This window comes from Astatotilapia calliptera, chromosome 8 (assembly GCF_964374335.1).
Source record: "Astatotilapia calliptera chromosome 8, fAstCal68.1, whole genome shotgun sequence".
Taxonomy (NCBI): Eukaryota; Metazoa; Chordata; class Actinopteri; order Cichliformes; family Cichlidae; genus Astatotilapia; species Astatotilapia calliptera.
In genome coordinates this window covers 14,172,981-14,192,207 of record NC_137429.1, presented here as the reverse complement: position 1 = coordinate 14,192,207, position 19,227 = coordinate 14,172,981, and the positions used below count along the sequence as shown (strand labels likewise).

General features: G+C 39.3%; 1 protein-coding gene across 1 annotated transcript in view; it reads right to left on the bottom strand.

Annotated features, from left to right (window-relative positions):
* nrg3b (neuregulin 3b) overlaps positions 1–19,227 on the bottom strand; it is a 201,595-nt gene that overhangs the window by 33,217 nt on the left and 149,151 nt on the right. Inside the window, exon 3 of the mRNA XM_026163089.2 lies at positions 4,093–4,166. Within this exon, the coding sequence (XP_026018874.2) occupies positions 4,093–4,166 (74 nt within the window). The remainder of the gene's footprint in view (positions 1–4,092; positions 4,167–19,227) is intronic.

Here is a 19,227-nt window from a genome sequence, read left to right as displayed (position 1 = left end):
TTGCTTATTTGTACACACGCTGAATTTCATCAGCGCTTAAGATTTAGCTGTTGTTGGTATATGCATGTATGTTTGTGCTGTATGTTATTACGTGATTTGGATTTTGGAGGCAGGATAATCCTCCAAACCCTTGGTAATCTGGGTAAATTTTAGATGAGTGTGTATCAACATAGATCAAAACTAGGCTCCATTCCCCTCCGACTCTCAAATCTTCCTGTGTTATTGGTCACGGTCACTGGATGCTGTTTTCTGTGGTTAACTGTTGTGGCCATTGAGAGGTTATGCAAGACAAATTCACGATAAAGCTGTCAGTTTCTTTTTTTTTTCTTTTTCTTGTGAAGGTCAGGGGTGTACTCGGTGCACCGTCTTAACCTACTACTGAAGATTTCTTCAGTAGCTTGTTTGTACAGAGCATTTTATTGATTCTATTTTCCAGCACAAGAGAAGCATTCTGATTAAAAATGCTAAGCAATTTCTTGATTTTCCATACTCCCTGATATATAAAGCTCTTCCAGCACTCCTCTGATCATTTCTATTTGTAGATTGGAAGCCTCTGAACAGTGCATTCAGTGTGAGAAGGAAAAAAATAAAAAGGCTTTTGGCCCATTGTCCACATCTAATAAACATTGACGCCAGCTTGCTAATGGCTAATACATTTGTCTAAAGGGTTCACAAGATGAATGGGGGTGGACTGACCACCAGAAAGATCAGTAATTTTCCTGGTAGGTTAGTCTTTAGCTGATTAGCCCTTTATCTTGAACCTGCCATTAGCCTATTTACACTCACTGGCCACTTTTTTTAGGTATATCTGTTCAACTGCTTGTCAACACAAATATCTAATCAGCCAATCAGGTGGCAGCAACTCATATAGGCATGTAGACATGGTCAAGATGACCTGCTGAAGTTCAATCAGAACATCAGAATGGGGAAGGTGAGTTAAGTGACAGCATGGTTGTTGTGCCAAACCTGTTTGAGTATTTCAGAAACTGCTGATCTATTGGGATATTACCACACAACCATCTTTAGAGTTTACAGAGAATGGTCTGATAAAGAAAAACTTCCCACTGAGCGGCAACTTTTCTGGGTAAAAATGTCTCATTGATGCCAGAGGTCAGAGGAGAATGGCTGGACTGCTTCAAACTCAGACAACATTAAGTCAAATAACCACTCATTGTGACTAGAGTATGCTGAAGTAGATCTCTGAACACAAAACATATTGACCCTTGAAACAAATGGGCTAAAACAGCAGAAGACCGCACCGTAGCGCTCCTACTCCTCTTGTCATGTAAAAACAGGAAACAGAGGTTATAATTTGTGAAGGCTCACTAAAATTAGATGATACAGGACTGGAAAAACCTTGTCTGGTCTGATGAGTCTTGAAGTTGGCTGCAACATTTGGATGAGAAAGTCGGAATTTGGCATAAACAACATAAAAGCTTCACGCTTGGATTAATCCTGCCTTGTATCAACAGCTCTGGCTGCTGTTGGTGTAAGGGGGAATATTTTCTTGACACACTTTGGGCCCCTCAGTATGATATGAGCCTCTTTTAAATGCTGCTGACAATGTTTATCTCTTTGTGACCACAGTCTTCTGATGGCTCTTTGCAGCAGAATGTCACAAACCTCAAATCATCTCAAACTGGTCTCTTGAACATTAAAAGAGACATGACATGAGTTCAGTGTACTCACACAGTTACCAGAGCTCAGTCTAACTTTGGGATGTGATAGAACAGGAGATTCACATCATGACTGAACAGCCTACAAATCTGCAGCAACTCCGTGACACTGTCATGTCAATATGGAGCAAAATCTCAGAGGAATGTTTCGCACACCTTGTCGAGTCAATGCCACCACATTAGCATGCTATACCTAATAAAGTGGCCAGTGAGTGTAGCTTACAAATCTTCAATAGGTCAACAGCTGGTGCAATCAAGCACAGCACAGACCTGAAAAAAAAACTACTAAAAATGTTAGTAGTTATTATGAAAGCAGTCGTACAGCCAAACATGGAGGAGCATGTGGCTCGTGGTTCAGATATAGGAGAAACAAAATTGTGCCAAACCCTGCAACACGAGGTAATGGATTTATTTAAGTGATGGGGTGCAAGTGATGACAGTTGCAAGAGGCAATTTTCTCTTAAACTGCTCATCAGTCTTTTCCGCATTACAGCCTAGCATGTAATGCTAGGATACCTAGCTGACGATATAAACAAACAGGTGAACGTGGCTCTGAACAAGAATGGTGATCAATCAGATCCATCGGCGGGGCCCTGTTCATGTCTGTCGTCTGTTTATGAAGTAACAACATCATTTATATGATCAGGTTGGACAAAAGTACCGTTCGCATTGCAAGAAATCAAACATTTCTATCAATGCAAGGCACTTTATCACAAATGTAATGAATGCACGTATTAGAGGTAAGTCAAATTAGATATGAATTAATTTACCACCTTTAAGCGATAAATATTTCTAAACTGTATTTTTGACAGAATTGTTGATAAATATTTTGCTGATTTCATAAAAATCCAAATGTGGTCATTTGTGTGAGCTTAATTTTGTGTTATCAGATGGGGGCAGTTCTCTAGGTTGCTTATTGTTGCTGGTTGACTCCTGACTGAATGACACAGTGAAACTGTTACAGTAAGAGCAGCAACTCCTTAACAGCTTAACAGCTCAGGGATTGCTTCCACAGCCTGGGAGATCCTTGCTCTGAAGTGTTGTGCTTTCCTCATGCTAATTAAACTGATTTATAGGTCTACCTATAGCCACTGTAAAAGATGCTCGCCCCTGAAATGCAAGTTTTTGTCTTCTGAACGATACGGTGTAAAAACTTCACCTTTTTGTTTCATATTTTGCCTTCTGAGGCATATTGTCTTATATATTTCAATAAATCTACAAGTACCACGGCTGTGTTGTAATTCATTGGTTTGTTTGAGAGTCCGTTTTTATCCAAAGCACAGTAGAATTCGGCTTATTTTAAATAGCATCATAAAAATCTCTTCAGCTGGACACGCTGGAAAATTAATGTCTGCCTATAGAACATAAAACAAATCCCAGTGTGAAAACTGTGTGCCATGCGAGAGCATAAAACAAGCTTTGTGACACTGGCTTGTGACTCCATTAATGGACTCTCAGCGGGCCTGATGGAATCAAACAGACGGCAATAGGAGTTAAGTTTTCTCTTTGACTCTTGGTGCGGAGGAGACGAGTCACTCCATAAAACAGTGTGAATTTGTAAAACTGCACTCTCACGGGAACGGCTCTGGGCCTCCAGTTTTTCTTCTTTGTACCTGTGACTTTTGCTTTATTTATTTTTTTTAAGTACACCACACAGCTGTCATCACTTTAGGGGAACAGTTTTTCACGAACACCAGGAAAGTGAATACTTTCCTTCCTTTAGGCTAAATAAAAGCATGATTATAAAACATGCAAGGGATTTTTCATGCATCTATATGAGGGACATTCATGTAGGCCAATGAAAATAAATCTATCGGGATACACATTTTACCCGGTAACTAAATAATATCTTTGACTGCAGTAATAACTGCTTGCATTAATATTTAAATGAAAACCCCCACGTTTGACACAATATCCAATGTGTGATCACCTCTGTAGATATAGTAGGAGATATTAAAGTAAATGAAAAAAATATCTTTTCTTTATTGAATGAATTCAGTGCCGTAATACCCTTGCTTTTTTATTTTCAATGCACACGTAGCAGAAAAACTTTAGCATGAATCTTAACCTTTTACCCCGCTAAGCTGAACATTTTTCTTTGACCACCTTTGTCAACTTAAGGAGCGCCTGGAGGTTCTCTGCATTTGTATACTTCAAAATGACTGAACCATATTGGAAATGTTAGTTTTTTCAATATAAAGTCCCACACAATACTTTAATCACATAGTATTACTGTACAAGACCAACAGACTTAAACAGATAACAGTTAATCTAAGGCTAATTTGTCTTACTGATAAATATAGTACAGTAAGAGATTTGCACAAGGGCATGTAGCGTGCACTTGTTATGAATTTGTTTTTATGTTTCAGATCAATACACCAAAACTGAAAAATAAAGGGTAGAATAGGGAGCGTACTTGGATCTGACAAGATAGCATCTGTCTTGGGAACAAACTGGTCACAGCGTAGTCCATGGTAGCCCTCTTTACACCTGTCAGAGAGAGAGGGAAAAAAAGAGACACAGAGCGAGGTTTGAGATTAGAGGCAAGACAAACAGAGCAAAAAGTACCAGTATGAACTATCAGCTGAAGGGACTTTTAGATAAAGAAAGTTGAAAACAGGAAGAGCCTAGACAGATGAATGAATGGATTGCTAAAAAAAAAAAAGTGGAGTGGAGTGCTCGCTAAGGACCGAGGTGGTCAAGGGAGATACACAGCAACTGTGGAGAGGGGTGGAGTGAGGACAGAGACAGAGAGGGGAAGATAGTTGGGCAGGCCCAAGAAGTGCCTGCAGTCTCACTGATAGCACATGACTGGCAGGAATGCCACGTCCCAGAGGAAGAAAATGTGATACTGGGAGTGGATAGTACTTGGCATGGATGCAGCAATGCAAGATTTTCAAGGGAAGGGAAGCTGCCATAGTTTGAACAATCATATAAACAAAGTCCTGGCATGGTCCAAATATTTACCTTCATCATCAAATAAATATGCCTCTACTGCTGATTCCTGCAGATCCTTGAGCAACTGTTATATACCTACTAAAATTATGACAGTTGATGACTGATTGGGGATATTTAGCAATACAAATATCAATTTTACTTTATTGGCCAAATCGGACCTTTAGAATGCACAAATGAATGAATGAAAACATACATATAGTTTCATAATTTAAAAAAAAAGCGTGACAAACTATATTCATCAAGTTTTTCAAAACAACTCATAGTTATGAGGAACCAAGTTTGGCACAATCCTCAATAGCTTTTGTCTCCAAGAGACTTAAATACTTTTATTTCTGTCTTCAATAGTGGGCACAGTGCGGGGACATTCAGTAGGCTGATCCATCCCTCTGCTCTTTCAAAGATTAGGTGAGACAATTGGAGGATTTGCTTTGATGTGCCGTTTCGACATAAACTTGTACATGAGCGAGGGACATGTCAGAGTTGTCTATACTTTCGCCATTCCATCATTCGGTGCTTTATTGTTGGTAGACGATGGGGGATTAACACCGCCACAATATCCATCAATATCTGTCCACCATGTTTCCAGCAGTGCCAAACAACCCCACCCAGCAGCACTGTCCACCACCCACCACCCCAATGCAGTTTAATGCATTGGATGAGTGACACGCAGAAGTGGACCATTCAGTCTCTCTTAGCTTGGCTTGAAATAAATTAATAAATAAATAAAAAGAAAAGGTGAACCATATTTTTGAAGAAAAAAAAAAGAGTAAGCAGCAATGGAAATGGGAAAGTCAGAAAAATTGTTATAAGGTTGTAAAAAATTCCTCTGTTTTTAGGTCTTTGGTGGACGTTTATACTCCATAACTCAGCTCAATAGGTGCAGTTTTCCATCTTTATGTAAATGCTTCTACATGGTAATGTTTATTTTGTAGCCAAATTATTGAATCTGCACCGATTTGGTGAGTCTGCAAAAAGGCCAGTGAAATTTCTGCATAAGTTTAGGACACAGAAAATAAGAAGCAGTGTTTTGCAAAACGTTAAAATTTTATATGTATTTTGAAAATAGCACAAAAACAGTATATCAAATGCTGAAAACATTCATTCGAATTTCTAAAAGCTGTGTCTGAGGCATATTTATGCGTCTTTCTAATGCAAAATATTTCCCTATTCTTGCTTGATGTAAAATTTCAGCTTTTCAATACTTCAGGGCTTTCTTTGTCATATTTCTTATTTCAGTGAAAGCGGTGTTTTCAACAGGTGGCAGGTCTGCACCTGGATTCTACTAAAGTACAGAGCCATTTGTCATGGTTCTGGGATTTTGAAATCTAAGCTTTAGTTTGTTGGGACTAGGTTATTGTTAAATTCTCTCGTTGATTATAGTTGTCTAATTTTGCTGTTCTTATAGCTGTTTTTTTTTCTTTTCACTTCTGTCAGTCTAATATGGTTTATCATTTCTAGTCACTTCCCGTTCTTTATATTCTAGTTTGTATTTTTATTCTGTATCTTCATTTTGCATTAGGTTCATGGTCATAATGTTTAGTCCTTAGTTGTTGTTGCTTTGTATTTTTTGTTATTCATGCTAGCTTCATCGCTTTGATGTCTCCTTGTATCTTGTTGTCAAGTCTTTGTCTTGGTGTCATATTACTTCCTGTTTTATGCTGATAGCCATATGTCTCTTGGGCCATGTTTTACGTTCTCCTACCAATGTTTCATTATCTGATTAAGTCCAGCTGTGTCTAGTTTCCCAGGCGTCTCCATTCTGCCCCAGTCACCCTTATGTTTATAAATCGTTGCTGTCTCCCTTTGTCAGATTGCCTGTGTTCCAAACTTGTTTTGTTTTCTCTGTTTGCTAAGCCTTATGTGCTTTTGCTTAAGCCTTTTGAACCCTTCAGTTGATTTTCTGTTTTGGACCTCCACAGTCTTACTACTCAACCTGAATAAAGGCTGATTTTCTGTTTATCATGTTCTAGATCAGCAGCCTGCATTTGGGTCCTTTTCTGCACCGCATGACACTATGCTGTTGCAAATGTGTACCACTCAGCATTATTGGGGCCTTGCTGTGTGCACTAATCTGATCTAGCTATCGAGCTGTTTACTGTTAACAAGCAAACATGTATATGAGAGCCTAGTTTAATTTTCTTTTAGGGGTGCATCATTCATGATTTCCAAAAATTGTTTTTATATTTTTATTCATGAGATCATGGGGCAGTTTTCTGCTTCACCTCAGTTCATCTTTACCAACCTCTGGCCCAGTTTTGTCTTAACATATGCTTGTTTCTGTGCACGGTAGAGACAAGTATCCACTTGCATGTGAAGACAGAAGGTGGCATTGGATTTCAGAAGTGGTTCTAGAGCCCATGCATTGATTTCTACCACAGAATTGTGTTTTGTTTTAATGCATTGCAGCCTGGAGGTATACAGATGATGGCTATTCAATACTGGTCTTCGGTCTTGACCTCTGCGTACCAGGATCAACATAAAATTCTACATTGTTTATTTTTCTTTTCTTTTATTACATTTTATTTTCAATTCAGACTTTAATGATTTTAAATTTTCATCACAGTTTGTTTTTATTGTTTTTGTGCACATCATCTCAACTATTTTTGGGAACTCCTTTTTGGGTTTGGTTTGCTGTCCACTAAATTTATCTGTAATTGTTGCTTTATGTGAATGAGCTAATTGCTAAAGGTTTTAATCTGTCGTTTGCAGTCCGGACATCTGTAACTGTTCAACTTTTTTGCATATTGTGTGCACTGACAGATGCCCTGATAAATTGATCTTCACTACAAACCACCCCTTTCACATCAAAGTTATTATTATGCTAAGTTGCACTGAAATGTATAAAAACATCTTGAATTACGGGGGTTGTCAAAAGTCAGTTTGAAAAGCTTTTGACATCTGTGTTGCCTTCATAACGAACAACATCGCTGTCAAGCTGCAAGGTAAGATCGTTGAAAGGGCCATTTTGGTGTTATGTGGCAGTAAAAACCTCTCTAACTGCACCTTTAAATAGCGAGACTCATTACCGTTCAAATGATGTGTGAAAAATACCCTTGAATTAAACCCTCTAAATCTTAAAACTCTGACTCTTTGTGTCATTTCATTTCCAGAGTAATAAGCAAAACACACAAAACCTCTATAGTCCTCTGCTCAAGAAACCAAAGGAGGATGAAGGACTCCATTCTCTCTTGTCATTGTCTCTCCTACAGCCAGACTCCTGCCTCTTAATCAGCCTGAAAAATGACTAATTCAAAACTGAGGATTCTCCAAACTCTGCAAATCTTTCTTTCATACAAATATACACAACTACACAAAGATTCTCGCAGCGTGGCTCACGGCCCTATCAATACCCTGCACTAGCTCTAAACATCTGAAACATCGAATATATTAGGCAAAAACCACAGCAGAAATGCTTGTATAACTCCCAAGAACATTTTAGGGAAGAACTATTCCGTGATAGATAACTAGATGCAAAAATGTTTGTGGTGAAGAGCATCAGGTGGATTCTTACAATCATCATCTACTCACTATGCATTTTAGGAGACAAAAGAGACAAAAGCCAACCTAATTTAAGTGATCGCAAATGAAAGCTTTGAGAAATCATATTAAATCCAACACCCATCTAAAAATTATCATTAATCACCATAGAGATAGACTATTAAATCTGATTGAACATTTTACAGTGAAAATGGAATATGCAAAAGAACATGCCATGCGATGCGTAAAGCAGCAGTCCAAATGACTGATGCAAACAGCTTAGATTTATTACCACATTAAAGCAGCTCGGTATGTGAGGTTTGCAATGAGAAGGGCGTGGACACGAAATGTTATTTTGCATCAAATGTTAATGTGACGTTTCCATTACCTTTATGTTAAGAACTTATTAAACGCATACCAAAGGAAATGAACCCACTCTCACTCCAACAGCGCCAAATATGACACTTTTCAAAGCCGCTTGTGTAAAAAAAAATATGCACAATGCATCCAGTGACACTGGTGCTGTGACTCAATAGCTAATAGTAATCTTCCTGAAACGCTGCGTAGGGGAATTTGTGAAGGGTCCTTTAGCATTACATTAAAAATGCAAAGAGTGCCTTTAAGTGTGCGAGGGTTAATGCTGTGAATGGATGTATTTTAACCTAATCCATGATCTTTTCTTAAATGAAATTGTTTTGTTGCATAAACCAAACAGCCAATAAAAGCAAAACTAAACAGAACTGTCATTCGCACTACAGCTATTCCCTTCTACTCCTTTCTCTGGACCTTATCGCTTCATCAAACAGACCATTAGCTCCAATATTAGTCCAATATTGCTGCGAGTGCTGATTGAAGGAACTATGAGAAACGCTTCCTCTCTCCAACGCCAACGCCTTTTGATAAAATGACAGATTGTGGCACATTTTTAGCAGCCAAACAGAAACTTAGAGAATAGCTACGTTCTTGATTTCCTTGTTTAGCTGTGAGAGATATGCACTGTCCTTTTGTTTTTGTCAGTATGACAATCTCAGTCAAACAATGATGTTCAGCGAGGGAACTGAGATGGCGAGCAAGATTTCAAGGGTACGCTTTCCCTCCCCTCCAGCCGCTTGGCTCTGCCCTGCATCACACCTTCTATCCCTGGGTGTGAGCTGAGATGCCTTGTTAGTATTCTGAATCACAACCCCAAAGGCAGAATGCCTGTCTGGCTATCTGTTTACATCTGGGCTTCCTGTCTGTTTGTCTACATCTCTCTCTCTTCCTTTGTAGTACTGTGAAATAAGCTCAGAATTCCTCAATGAAATATGAACAATGCTTTGTAAATGTGTTTGCAGGAAAATGGCGTTGAATGCCTGAATGGATGATAAACAATGTGAGATAATGACATGCTTTGAGTATATGTCTGGGTTTTGTATCTCCAAAGAGGGAGGGAAAAGGGAGGAAAAATCTCATATCTATGTTTGCGTGCATTGTTGGGATTCAAAAGGTGGGAATATCTCAAAGTGAAGTGTGTGTCTGTGTGTGTTTGCTTATACCCTGTAGTCACTGTGTATATGAACAGCAGCTATAGACTCAGAGCGTGTTTTCCCCTACTGCTCCAGAGCTGTCTTTGACTACCCAGCTGCTTTTAACACATGTTCCAGTCACAGAAAAAATACACCTCTGAGTCTGGAGGATGACAGGAGGGTGGGGAGCTCTGCCTCATAACTAATCACCATTCTGCCTGTTAATTAGCAGGAAGAAAAATGAAGGATAGTTTCAGTGCAAGGGGAGGGAATGGAGGTTCAAGGAGGAGATAAGGGAAGGGAGTGTGATCATGTCAACCAAACTTCATTTACCTTCTGACACCAGTGCATATTAGCTTCCGCATGTTCTATAAAATAACTCCATATGCTACTGCTGATGAGGCACAGAGGAGGTGCCAAAGCCTACTGTCAGGGGATAGCACTTTCTGACACGATGAATGATTAAGGCTTTGAACCTATGTTGCCGCTATAGGTTGCCTGGCTAAGCAGGTGAGCCACATGCCAAATGGCTGCAGGGGCTTGGGTTTGATTTCACACCGGACTGTTTCTTGTGAGTCATTGGCCCTTGCTCTGGCTTAATGTTCTTAAATGTTCTGCCCAGTAAAGGCAAAATAACCCCCCAAAAGAGGATTTCAACTTATATGTGGTTAAACCCATCATGTATTTTCATAAGCACACTGTCAGTAATAGTTTTAACTAGATAAATTGTTTATTACTGAATTTAACAGGGGATTAATAGCTTGCTTTTTTACTAACATCTGTTCACAGGCAGCTGTAATGATGTGGCAATTTCTGTTGTGCAGTTTATGGAGTTCTTTAATTGACATTAAAGTTTTACAAGTCATTTTAGCTGAAATTACCTTTGAAGCTGCAGTTATGAGTGCTAATGCAACCAGCTAGCTTTTATTAGCAAAGCTGCTAAGCTAATCTAACCTGCTGTAATCTGATATTTACTGTACAAACTCAAGTGTGGCGATTCGATCTAACGCTCAAAAATAAGCAAGGAGCTCCTGAAATACAAATTTCAGAAGATTTCATTCCAATCTTGACTGTAACAACTGTACGTTAAGAATTTTGTTGAACTCCATCCAGAAAAAAGGAGGATGTCTTAAACTATACAAATGTAAACATTGCTTCTAGCAATGGACTAACAAATATACATGACCTTTTTTGATATGTATTCTTATTAACAGACACCCCCCCCCCCCCCCCCCCTCCTTAAACTCAATTCTTTTATAAGATAGCATACAACATCCTGTAAGGATCAATACTATGATTGTATCACCTTTCACTTGAAATCTGGAGCTGAACACACCTATAGTCTCTAGCTCAGTATAAAATGTATCTGTGCCTGAGACAATTAGTCCACATGTGACTAAAGCTGGCTAACCCAGAACTGCAGGAAATTACAATTTCCAGCTGTTAGATGTTGGATCATTTTGCCACAGTGAAATTAACAACTTTTTACGCTGGCATGAACAGATGCCTTAGAAAAATTAGCAAACATGAGAGGGAGAGACGCCGCATGTTACCGAAATTTGGCGCTTTATCTCGTCTGTTCACAATAATTGCATGTAAACTTAAAGTATCTACATATAATCTGTAACACAGGTAATGTTGGACCGGACCAGGTTTTCCCTAATTACCTGACTTCTTGGAAATGATTTTCTTCAGGCTCACTATCAAAGGCAATCATTATTTGGCAGCAGGGGTTCTCGCCACACTCAATAGACACATTTATCACACTGCACCGAGTCTTTTGACTCGCTGCCACATTTCATATGGCACACCAACTGGTGCGGTTGATGTTTTCAAGTATTACTGAATGGGGCGTTACCCCTAATTTCCATAACTTGACCTACAAGGCACGCATAATAAAATCAAGATTTGCATATGCATTGAAGCACAGATGCAATATGGCATTATGTTAATTGCTAAATATTGAAATAAATTATTTAAAATCTATTCACTATGTGGGGCTGGTGAATGCTGTGGTATTTTAATTTGCTCAGTTTTGAGATACAGCACCTGCTGCAGTCCATGATATAGTCCTGTTGAGTGTATGAATGCATTACAGAAGGAGGCTGAGGGCATGCGGCTGATTTAAGCCACATTTGCTTTCCACCACAGTCTAATTTTTACCACTGGGAAGGTCAGGATGACTGACAGAAATCCATTTTATTATCCATTCTTATAAGCGGAAAAAAGCAGACCTCAGTAATTTCTTTTATAATAAGAAACACACACACACAGACGCACACTCTCATACACACAAACAAACAAACATGTACACACGCAACCATCATTGCTTCACTCTCAATATCAAAGCATAATCAGTGGCTGACACTTCTCTCATTGTTATTGATGAGCTATGGGGGAAGAATAGGTATGAGCTGGCTGCAGTGTGCCCCGATTGTTCTAAGCTGAAAAATAAATAACAATAATGCCAAAACGTCTCCAATGAAGACAGTCTTTTACCTGTATCTCGGCGCGCAGCGGCACATTGTGCGATCTGTCTTTTGCAGCGGTGGAGCAGAGCAGGTAGAGACATCATTTATACCTTGAGAGAGGTTTTATAGATGTCTACTGTTACATGTGAGCTGTTTACATACATAAGTAATATGCAGCTGCTGGGATGTGCCTATCCTCGAAACGCATATGACAAAAAGAAAAGTACAGGAACTTTTGTTTGAGTTAAATGTATATAATGTTACTGTAGTAGTAATAGTAGTAGTAGTAGACTATTTGGCGTAATGAATGTAAACAACTTAATTAAGGTGATGACATAACAATCTGTTAATAAGCTGTTTCACTGTCTGTGGACGTGTAAAGTCTGTATGATGTACGATTAGATCCATAATATAATGGTGTGATTAGGATATACATTGTCAAGCCAAAGAATTACAGGGTCAGAAATTGCACATGAAAACACAGCCACAGTAATTATGGCTTCATTAAGGTTCTCACTAATGAGCCACTTTACTGCTGAAGTAAATACATGGTGAATATAGTTAAGTGAGGTTATAGTGTCCTCATTTCTCTTCCCCCCCTTTTTGGATGGTATCCTGAATACATTTTCCATCCCTGCTAAATAGTGTTTACAGTACACTACATTTCCTTGAGCTGTACCCTGGTGTAATTGCTGCTGCGATGTCCCCATTTTGGTGTAGGCACCATTACATTTTTATCAGCTAAGACAGTAAACAAGGGTGCCGCGACCATCTCATCCATCAAGTAAAAAAAAAGAAATCTACCCATCAAATGTGAACTAACAAGCAAAGCAAAACATTGCAGTAAGCGCGGGGGCATAAAAAGAAAACCAGCACATGACGCTCTGGTCTGGCGTGCCCTATCCAAATGCTCCAAGAAGTCATTAAGCTCTTGGAGGATGAAGACATCCCAGCTTGTTTGCCTCTCACATAAGCAGGGCTGAACTTGAAACTGGGAGCTGGCACTGTATCACGCAGGAGTGTGCACTACATCATAACGGAGCTCCCAAGATGCAAGGCTGTAACAGGTGCTGTTTCAAAGCACTAGAGATAACAGAGAGGAAGAAAAAGGGCGAGGGGAGACGGACACAGTGAGAGAGAAGGGATGCTGCTAAAGGAGATGTACTCCTCTTCATCTTCAGAGATGTCTTTTTGCTTTTATTTGCGAACGGGAGTATGTTTGTGCATGGACATGCAATTTGGAAAAAACAAAAAAAACAAAAAACCCAAGCAGAAACAAACTGGGAAATTCTAATTCTGTTTTGAAAAGATGAATATTTAAAGCTATACTCCTCAAGCATAGGGATGGATTTACCAGTCGTCCATATGGATTAAATATTCATAAGATTTGCACTTCTAGTCCTAGTATTATTAACCCTTAGGTCTTAAGGTTTTTGCACTTCTAGTGATTAAAAAAATAGACATTTACTAGAATTAAAGCTATGTATTTCCCTTCTGAACTAAAGGAAAATAAACACAACCAAGTCCATTGTTTCAACTATCTTGAATATCGAGTAACAGCCATCTCTGAATGCATTTTCTTATGCTTTCTTTTGTGAACGGATCAATTTTTGAGCAAGGTTTAGAGAGAAAACCAGGAAAGGGCTTTGTCATTTGGCTCTCAGGGGTCAGGTTTTGCATTTTACAGGCTCAATAATTGGGGCATTTAGAAATAAGTGTAACAAATTTCTCCATTGAGTGATTTCATAATGGAGCCAGGCATCAAAACAATTCATAATGAATTTGCACACCAACCATCACCAGGGAATCGCCACCGGGATACATCCACATTACTTATTTTTGTTCTTGCTACTTAACCCCTCCCACCCCTCCGACTCTTTGCTATCCAGGCCACTTAGTCACCGTACTCCACACTATGGGTAATATCATGTATTTTTCCTAACAAGGAAAAGGTAAGGAGGAGTTTAACAGTGACTAAAATGCACAAACAATTTCAACTTCAACTGTGCTTGTTTATACAGTATGGCACATTAGGACTTCTAAGCCGTTAGCAGTGATAACTGTGTGAATATTTGGACTGAGATAATCCTTGCTATTTTAAAGATACCACAGAGCTTGAGAGCCATCAAAACAATATCTCCCTGAACCACCAGAGACGTGTCTGTGACTTTTATTATTCATTAGGCTTCTCTTTCCTGCAAGCGACTGCCAGCACCAGACAGCCACAACACATCCTTTTGGCTGTCTCCACTTCTGATGCAGGGGCATTACAAATTTAGCAGGGGGGTTTGAACTGTACCTTGAGAGGACATAATGTGATTATTAAACAATAATAAAGAAAGATGACTAGAGAGGGGGGAAAACCCACTCAGGGCCTGCACCGTAAACGAGGTGCGTAAAAGCGTATTCTCTTTCATATTATTTACATGGCCCTTTAGGAACGGCGCCAGTGGAAAAAAAGCGATTAAGTTCAACTGTGTTGCTTTAACCCAGCAACTGGAGAAAAGCCATTCTTGAGACCATACATTGCTTGTGAATGATTTTTTGTGTCTGGCTAAAAGGTGCCAAGAATTGTAGCATCATCACAGCAGGAGTGAGAGTGACCTAAATAATTCACCTCCTCTCTGTAATAGTCAAAGATGTATGTAGCATCATAGTCTTGTCTAGACAGATCACATGAAGTGGGAGAGCTTTGTCAAAAAGTTGGTGATACTTTTAGGATTGAGAGAAAACATGATGGGCGGATTTAAATCTTAATGCGCTTAAAAATGTTGGAACTTGTGTACATTTTACAAGCATTTACTTCACATGTTTTAAACGCAAACAAAGTAGTAGCTTTATTAAAAAAATATTATTTATGTTTAAATCATTTATTTAAAAAAAACACACTTTGCAAGATTTTGTGTAGGATGGTGCTCATTATTGTGTTATAAAATCTTTGCCACCACATCAATCTTTAAAAATCTCTATTTCCCTGCATTATCTTTTAATAAGGTGTTGCTGCAAACAAATAACGGAGAAGAAATTACCTTTATCCGATAAAGTGCTTTAGCTTGTAAATAAGTGCGACATTAAATGCAGATGTCTCTTGGATATCATAGCCCGAGAGGGATGTTTTGTTGTAGACTAGCAATTTAGTCTTGAAGAAGAGGGCATTGCCATTTAAACGTAATTATACTGTGATTATAGGATGAGAGAGTATAGGGAGAGAAACTGATCTGCTTATACATTACATTTGACTAACACTTGACACAAAGTATCAGCAGTTCTTTAAACACTGTCATCTCCAGGAGACGAAACATTAACCCCCTGTGTATCACAGCTTATTTTTGATTTTACCTTTTTATAAGAGATTCAGTACTGGCTTTCCTGTTTTACGCTTCTTTCCAGATATATAGGGAGTGCAGCGTCTCTCTTTTTTGGCCTGTGTGTGTTTTGGTACTACGCTTTAGGCTAGGGCTGTTCGATATAACGATATATATCGGATGACGATATAAAAACGTCTATCGTTTCATTTTACGCGTTTGTTTCGTGGTGTCGCAAAATAAACTGTTTACGGCAATATTTTTTCATTATTTTGATGGTCACTGTAGTGGCTATATTAATTTCTTAATCAATGCCACTAAATTCTTGGATGACACACTACACCAAATAAACATATGATATATGGATACTGTAGTTACAATACATTAATCTTGCAAAAAAAAGTGCTTAAGTAAGTACTTACAGTAAGCCTAGTGGCTATCTTCAGTCTGTCACACGCTTCTGTTCCATCTTTATGTTTACACTAACATTCATGCTTCTAATTAGTAAGTATGAATGCAGTCACCATCATATGCCACATTTAATTAATTTTTACATTAGAAATGGGTGGAAAAAAACTGACACTTAGAATGCACTCAAGAGCTTTAAGTATCATCTGTACAGGATTATGCTGTGGTTTTCTCTGTAAACATCAATATAATGATGTATGCTTAGTCTCCCTTCTTGGCCTACACAGTCCCAAATTTGTCTCTGGGTTTTAGATCTGGGGGATCACTCTGCTCTGTCATGCGCAGCAGAGTGCAAAAGCCACATAGCTCCAGGTGCTAATGCTAATCGGCATTCGTATCAGAAGCTCATCAAGAGGTCAGGTCGAGTTAACCTTTTCCCTGAGACAGCCGAGCCCCCCTCCTCTGCGCCGCGTGCAGGCCAGCCTTCTCCTGAAGATGGATATTGCATTTTCAAGAGCTTTATTAAAAGGTGTTTCTTAAAGGAAAGCGGACACTGCTGCCTTTTCTGTCCAGCATTTTGGATGCTGTTGACATCTACAACCTTAATCCTGTCGGTGGCATTCAGCATGATTGAACTCAAATCATTGTAAATGTTAATGGACTTTAAAGGGCCTCTGCATACTCGCCATAAAAATACACGCGCGGTGACAAATACTCAGCCGCACACTGAAAGTGTACAACACTGTCAAGGTAGAGCTTTGTCTGTAGATGAACTGTCTTGAAGTCAAACCCTCCAGCTCAGCTACAGTATCATCTGTAAAAGATGGATTAGAGTTCCCTATAACTACTCTCTCACTGAGGCACAATGTAATAATGTGAGTGTGTATGTGTGTGTGTGTGGGTGTGCTAGAGAGAAGAGGGCACATCTTAAAGTGACTGCACACAGCTACCGTGCCTACTCTGGTATGTTTACTTCTGCAACCTGCCTACAAGTGTGAGAGGTTTAAAGGAGTCTGCTCTGATAGAGACAACTGGAACAGCTTACACTGCTCCCTAAAAAAAAGCAAACAAGTGTCTTGGGGGGGGGGAGGGATTGCTCTTGTTGTGATCAATCTGACTGCCTTAGCCAACCAACCTTGAATAGATGGCCACATTTCACCCTGCAGGCAGACACAACTATGCAGCACAATGTCGCGCAGACTGACTGACATCCCACCCCGGCTTAAAATCTGCCATCAACCTCTTCTTTTCCCTTATGCCCATACAATTGTTTACACAATATCTCACAGCATAATAGAGGCTAAACGCTTCCTAAATGTGTCGAGATCATAAATGTGTGCAAGTAAACAACACAGTTTATAAGACCTGGATCTTGTTAGCCTCTTTATTACACCTGTGGTTACTTGAAAAACGCCCGTGACGATGGCTGCAAATAGAAAACACTGTCAAACTCCAAAGACCGATTGCTGCAATCACCCAGCGAGAATTATAGTTATCACAAACAGAGACCTTTCATAGGCATAACAAAGACTTAGCAACAGCAATATCGCTGCCGGTGTGAGGAGGCCCAAAACAATGTATCAAAGAAATATGAAAAAAACAGCCACACGTTTCAGCTGCTTTGGAGAGGCGAGATATCAAAGAAACTTGCAGATCAGTGAGGCTGGGTAGGTGCTGCACTCTCGAGAATTTTCATGTCATAAGGAACTGTCAGGTTCTTCGATGCAGAACACGGCATTCCCACTGTGGAACTAGTGAAACAGATCTCACGGAGGGAGCGAGATCCGCGTCGAATATTCACGATCAGTACTTCTTGGCATCGCTTTAAAAGCAGCGGGTACAGTACCGGTAATTTCCGGTCATTAAAACACGCAAGATTAAACAGGTGTGCTCTAACACAAACCACAATCCCTTCGCAAACATCACCAACTGAGTTTGATGCTTAAATGTAACCTAGCAACAAGCGAGAGCAAACTAAACAGCAAATGAAAACAGAGCACAAGAAAAGAAGGAAAATGTTCTGAACTGGTTACAGTGTGTCCAGTGTTACCACGGCAGTCAAAGCACCAGTTCTCAAGGACATCTTGTGCATACCTACAGTATGTGATACTACTGTGTGCTGTTAGAACTGATGCATCTTTATTTTATTTTCCTCATTATCCATTCTCAAGCTTGCAAATTTTTAAATATAGATGTTGTACTCAAGATGCCGCCTACTGTACTTGACTGAAACCTGTAAGAAATGCACATAATCTAATGGACTTGCTGTATTCAAAAATCACACATCCGTTGCTTACTGATGACCTTTCGATAAACACCGATTGCTTAACAGTTGGCATTTATTAAATTTAATGCTAGTGTGAATAGTACTGTAGCTCACAAATGTTGCATAAGAGCAGGAAAAGATGCAGGAGCAGAGCATACTTAGAACATCTTGTTTCCACTCTTGCAGCGGTCTGAATGCCCTTGAGGGATGTTTTTAAAATGACAGGTATGCCTCCTTCTTTGTTCATACCAGCTCTTATAAGCTCCTTTAAATATTTAACATCATGCATCGACTTCATTTAGCATTCGGACAGTGTATTTGAAAGATCCCAATTAAAAAAGTTTAGACTTTTAGCCATAGTAAAAGACTCATGCAGTTAGAATTAACCATGCTGTAAGGTCATGGTTTTTGCACAGCACTGAGCCCCAAGATGCAGCTGGGAAACATAACAAATATGGTCTTTAGGCAGTGAGAAAACAAATTCCATCTAAAAGATTTAAGAAATGGATTTCATTCACAGTTAGAAGTGAAAAACAAGGCACCAGACCAAAGTTATAGCTGCAAAGCTAATTGGAGGAGAATTGAGCTGGAGAAATAACCTCGCAGTCTCACTGCCGATGTCAGCCATTATAGATTTTCTGTGTGGACAGTGATATATATTTACTATACACTCTAAATACACCAATGTTTTATGATTTACCTATTGGCGAGTTTTTGTGTGAGCAAAGTCTATTTTTTAACTCCAGGATGGCTATGAATTGGTATCGATTAAATTCTAATTCAATTCCCCTCGTTTTGCTGTTATTGCCAGCAGAAGCTCAGATGCACCGCCTGTCTAGGCAAATGTAGCTCGAGCACAGAAATAGATGACCTCTGTTGCTTTAATTACCCTCAGCCCATCCAGTGTGGTGAGTCTGACTTGCTGGACTATATATTTACATTAACGGCATTAAGGATGGAAAACTGGCATATCGAACTGCCAAAAAAAAAGAAAAAGAAAAGAAAAATCTCAATTATCTTGCTTAGAAATAATTCAGCTGACAATTATCACCTAGTGAATGTTTCACAGTTGATTTGAGCTGCTTTTCAATGAAATTACACCATTTTGTCAGAGAGCATTGCACTGCAGCGAGAGCCAGATGATTCTCTCCTCCGTTTGTT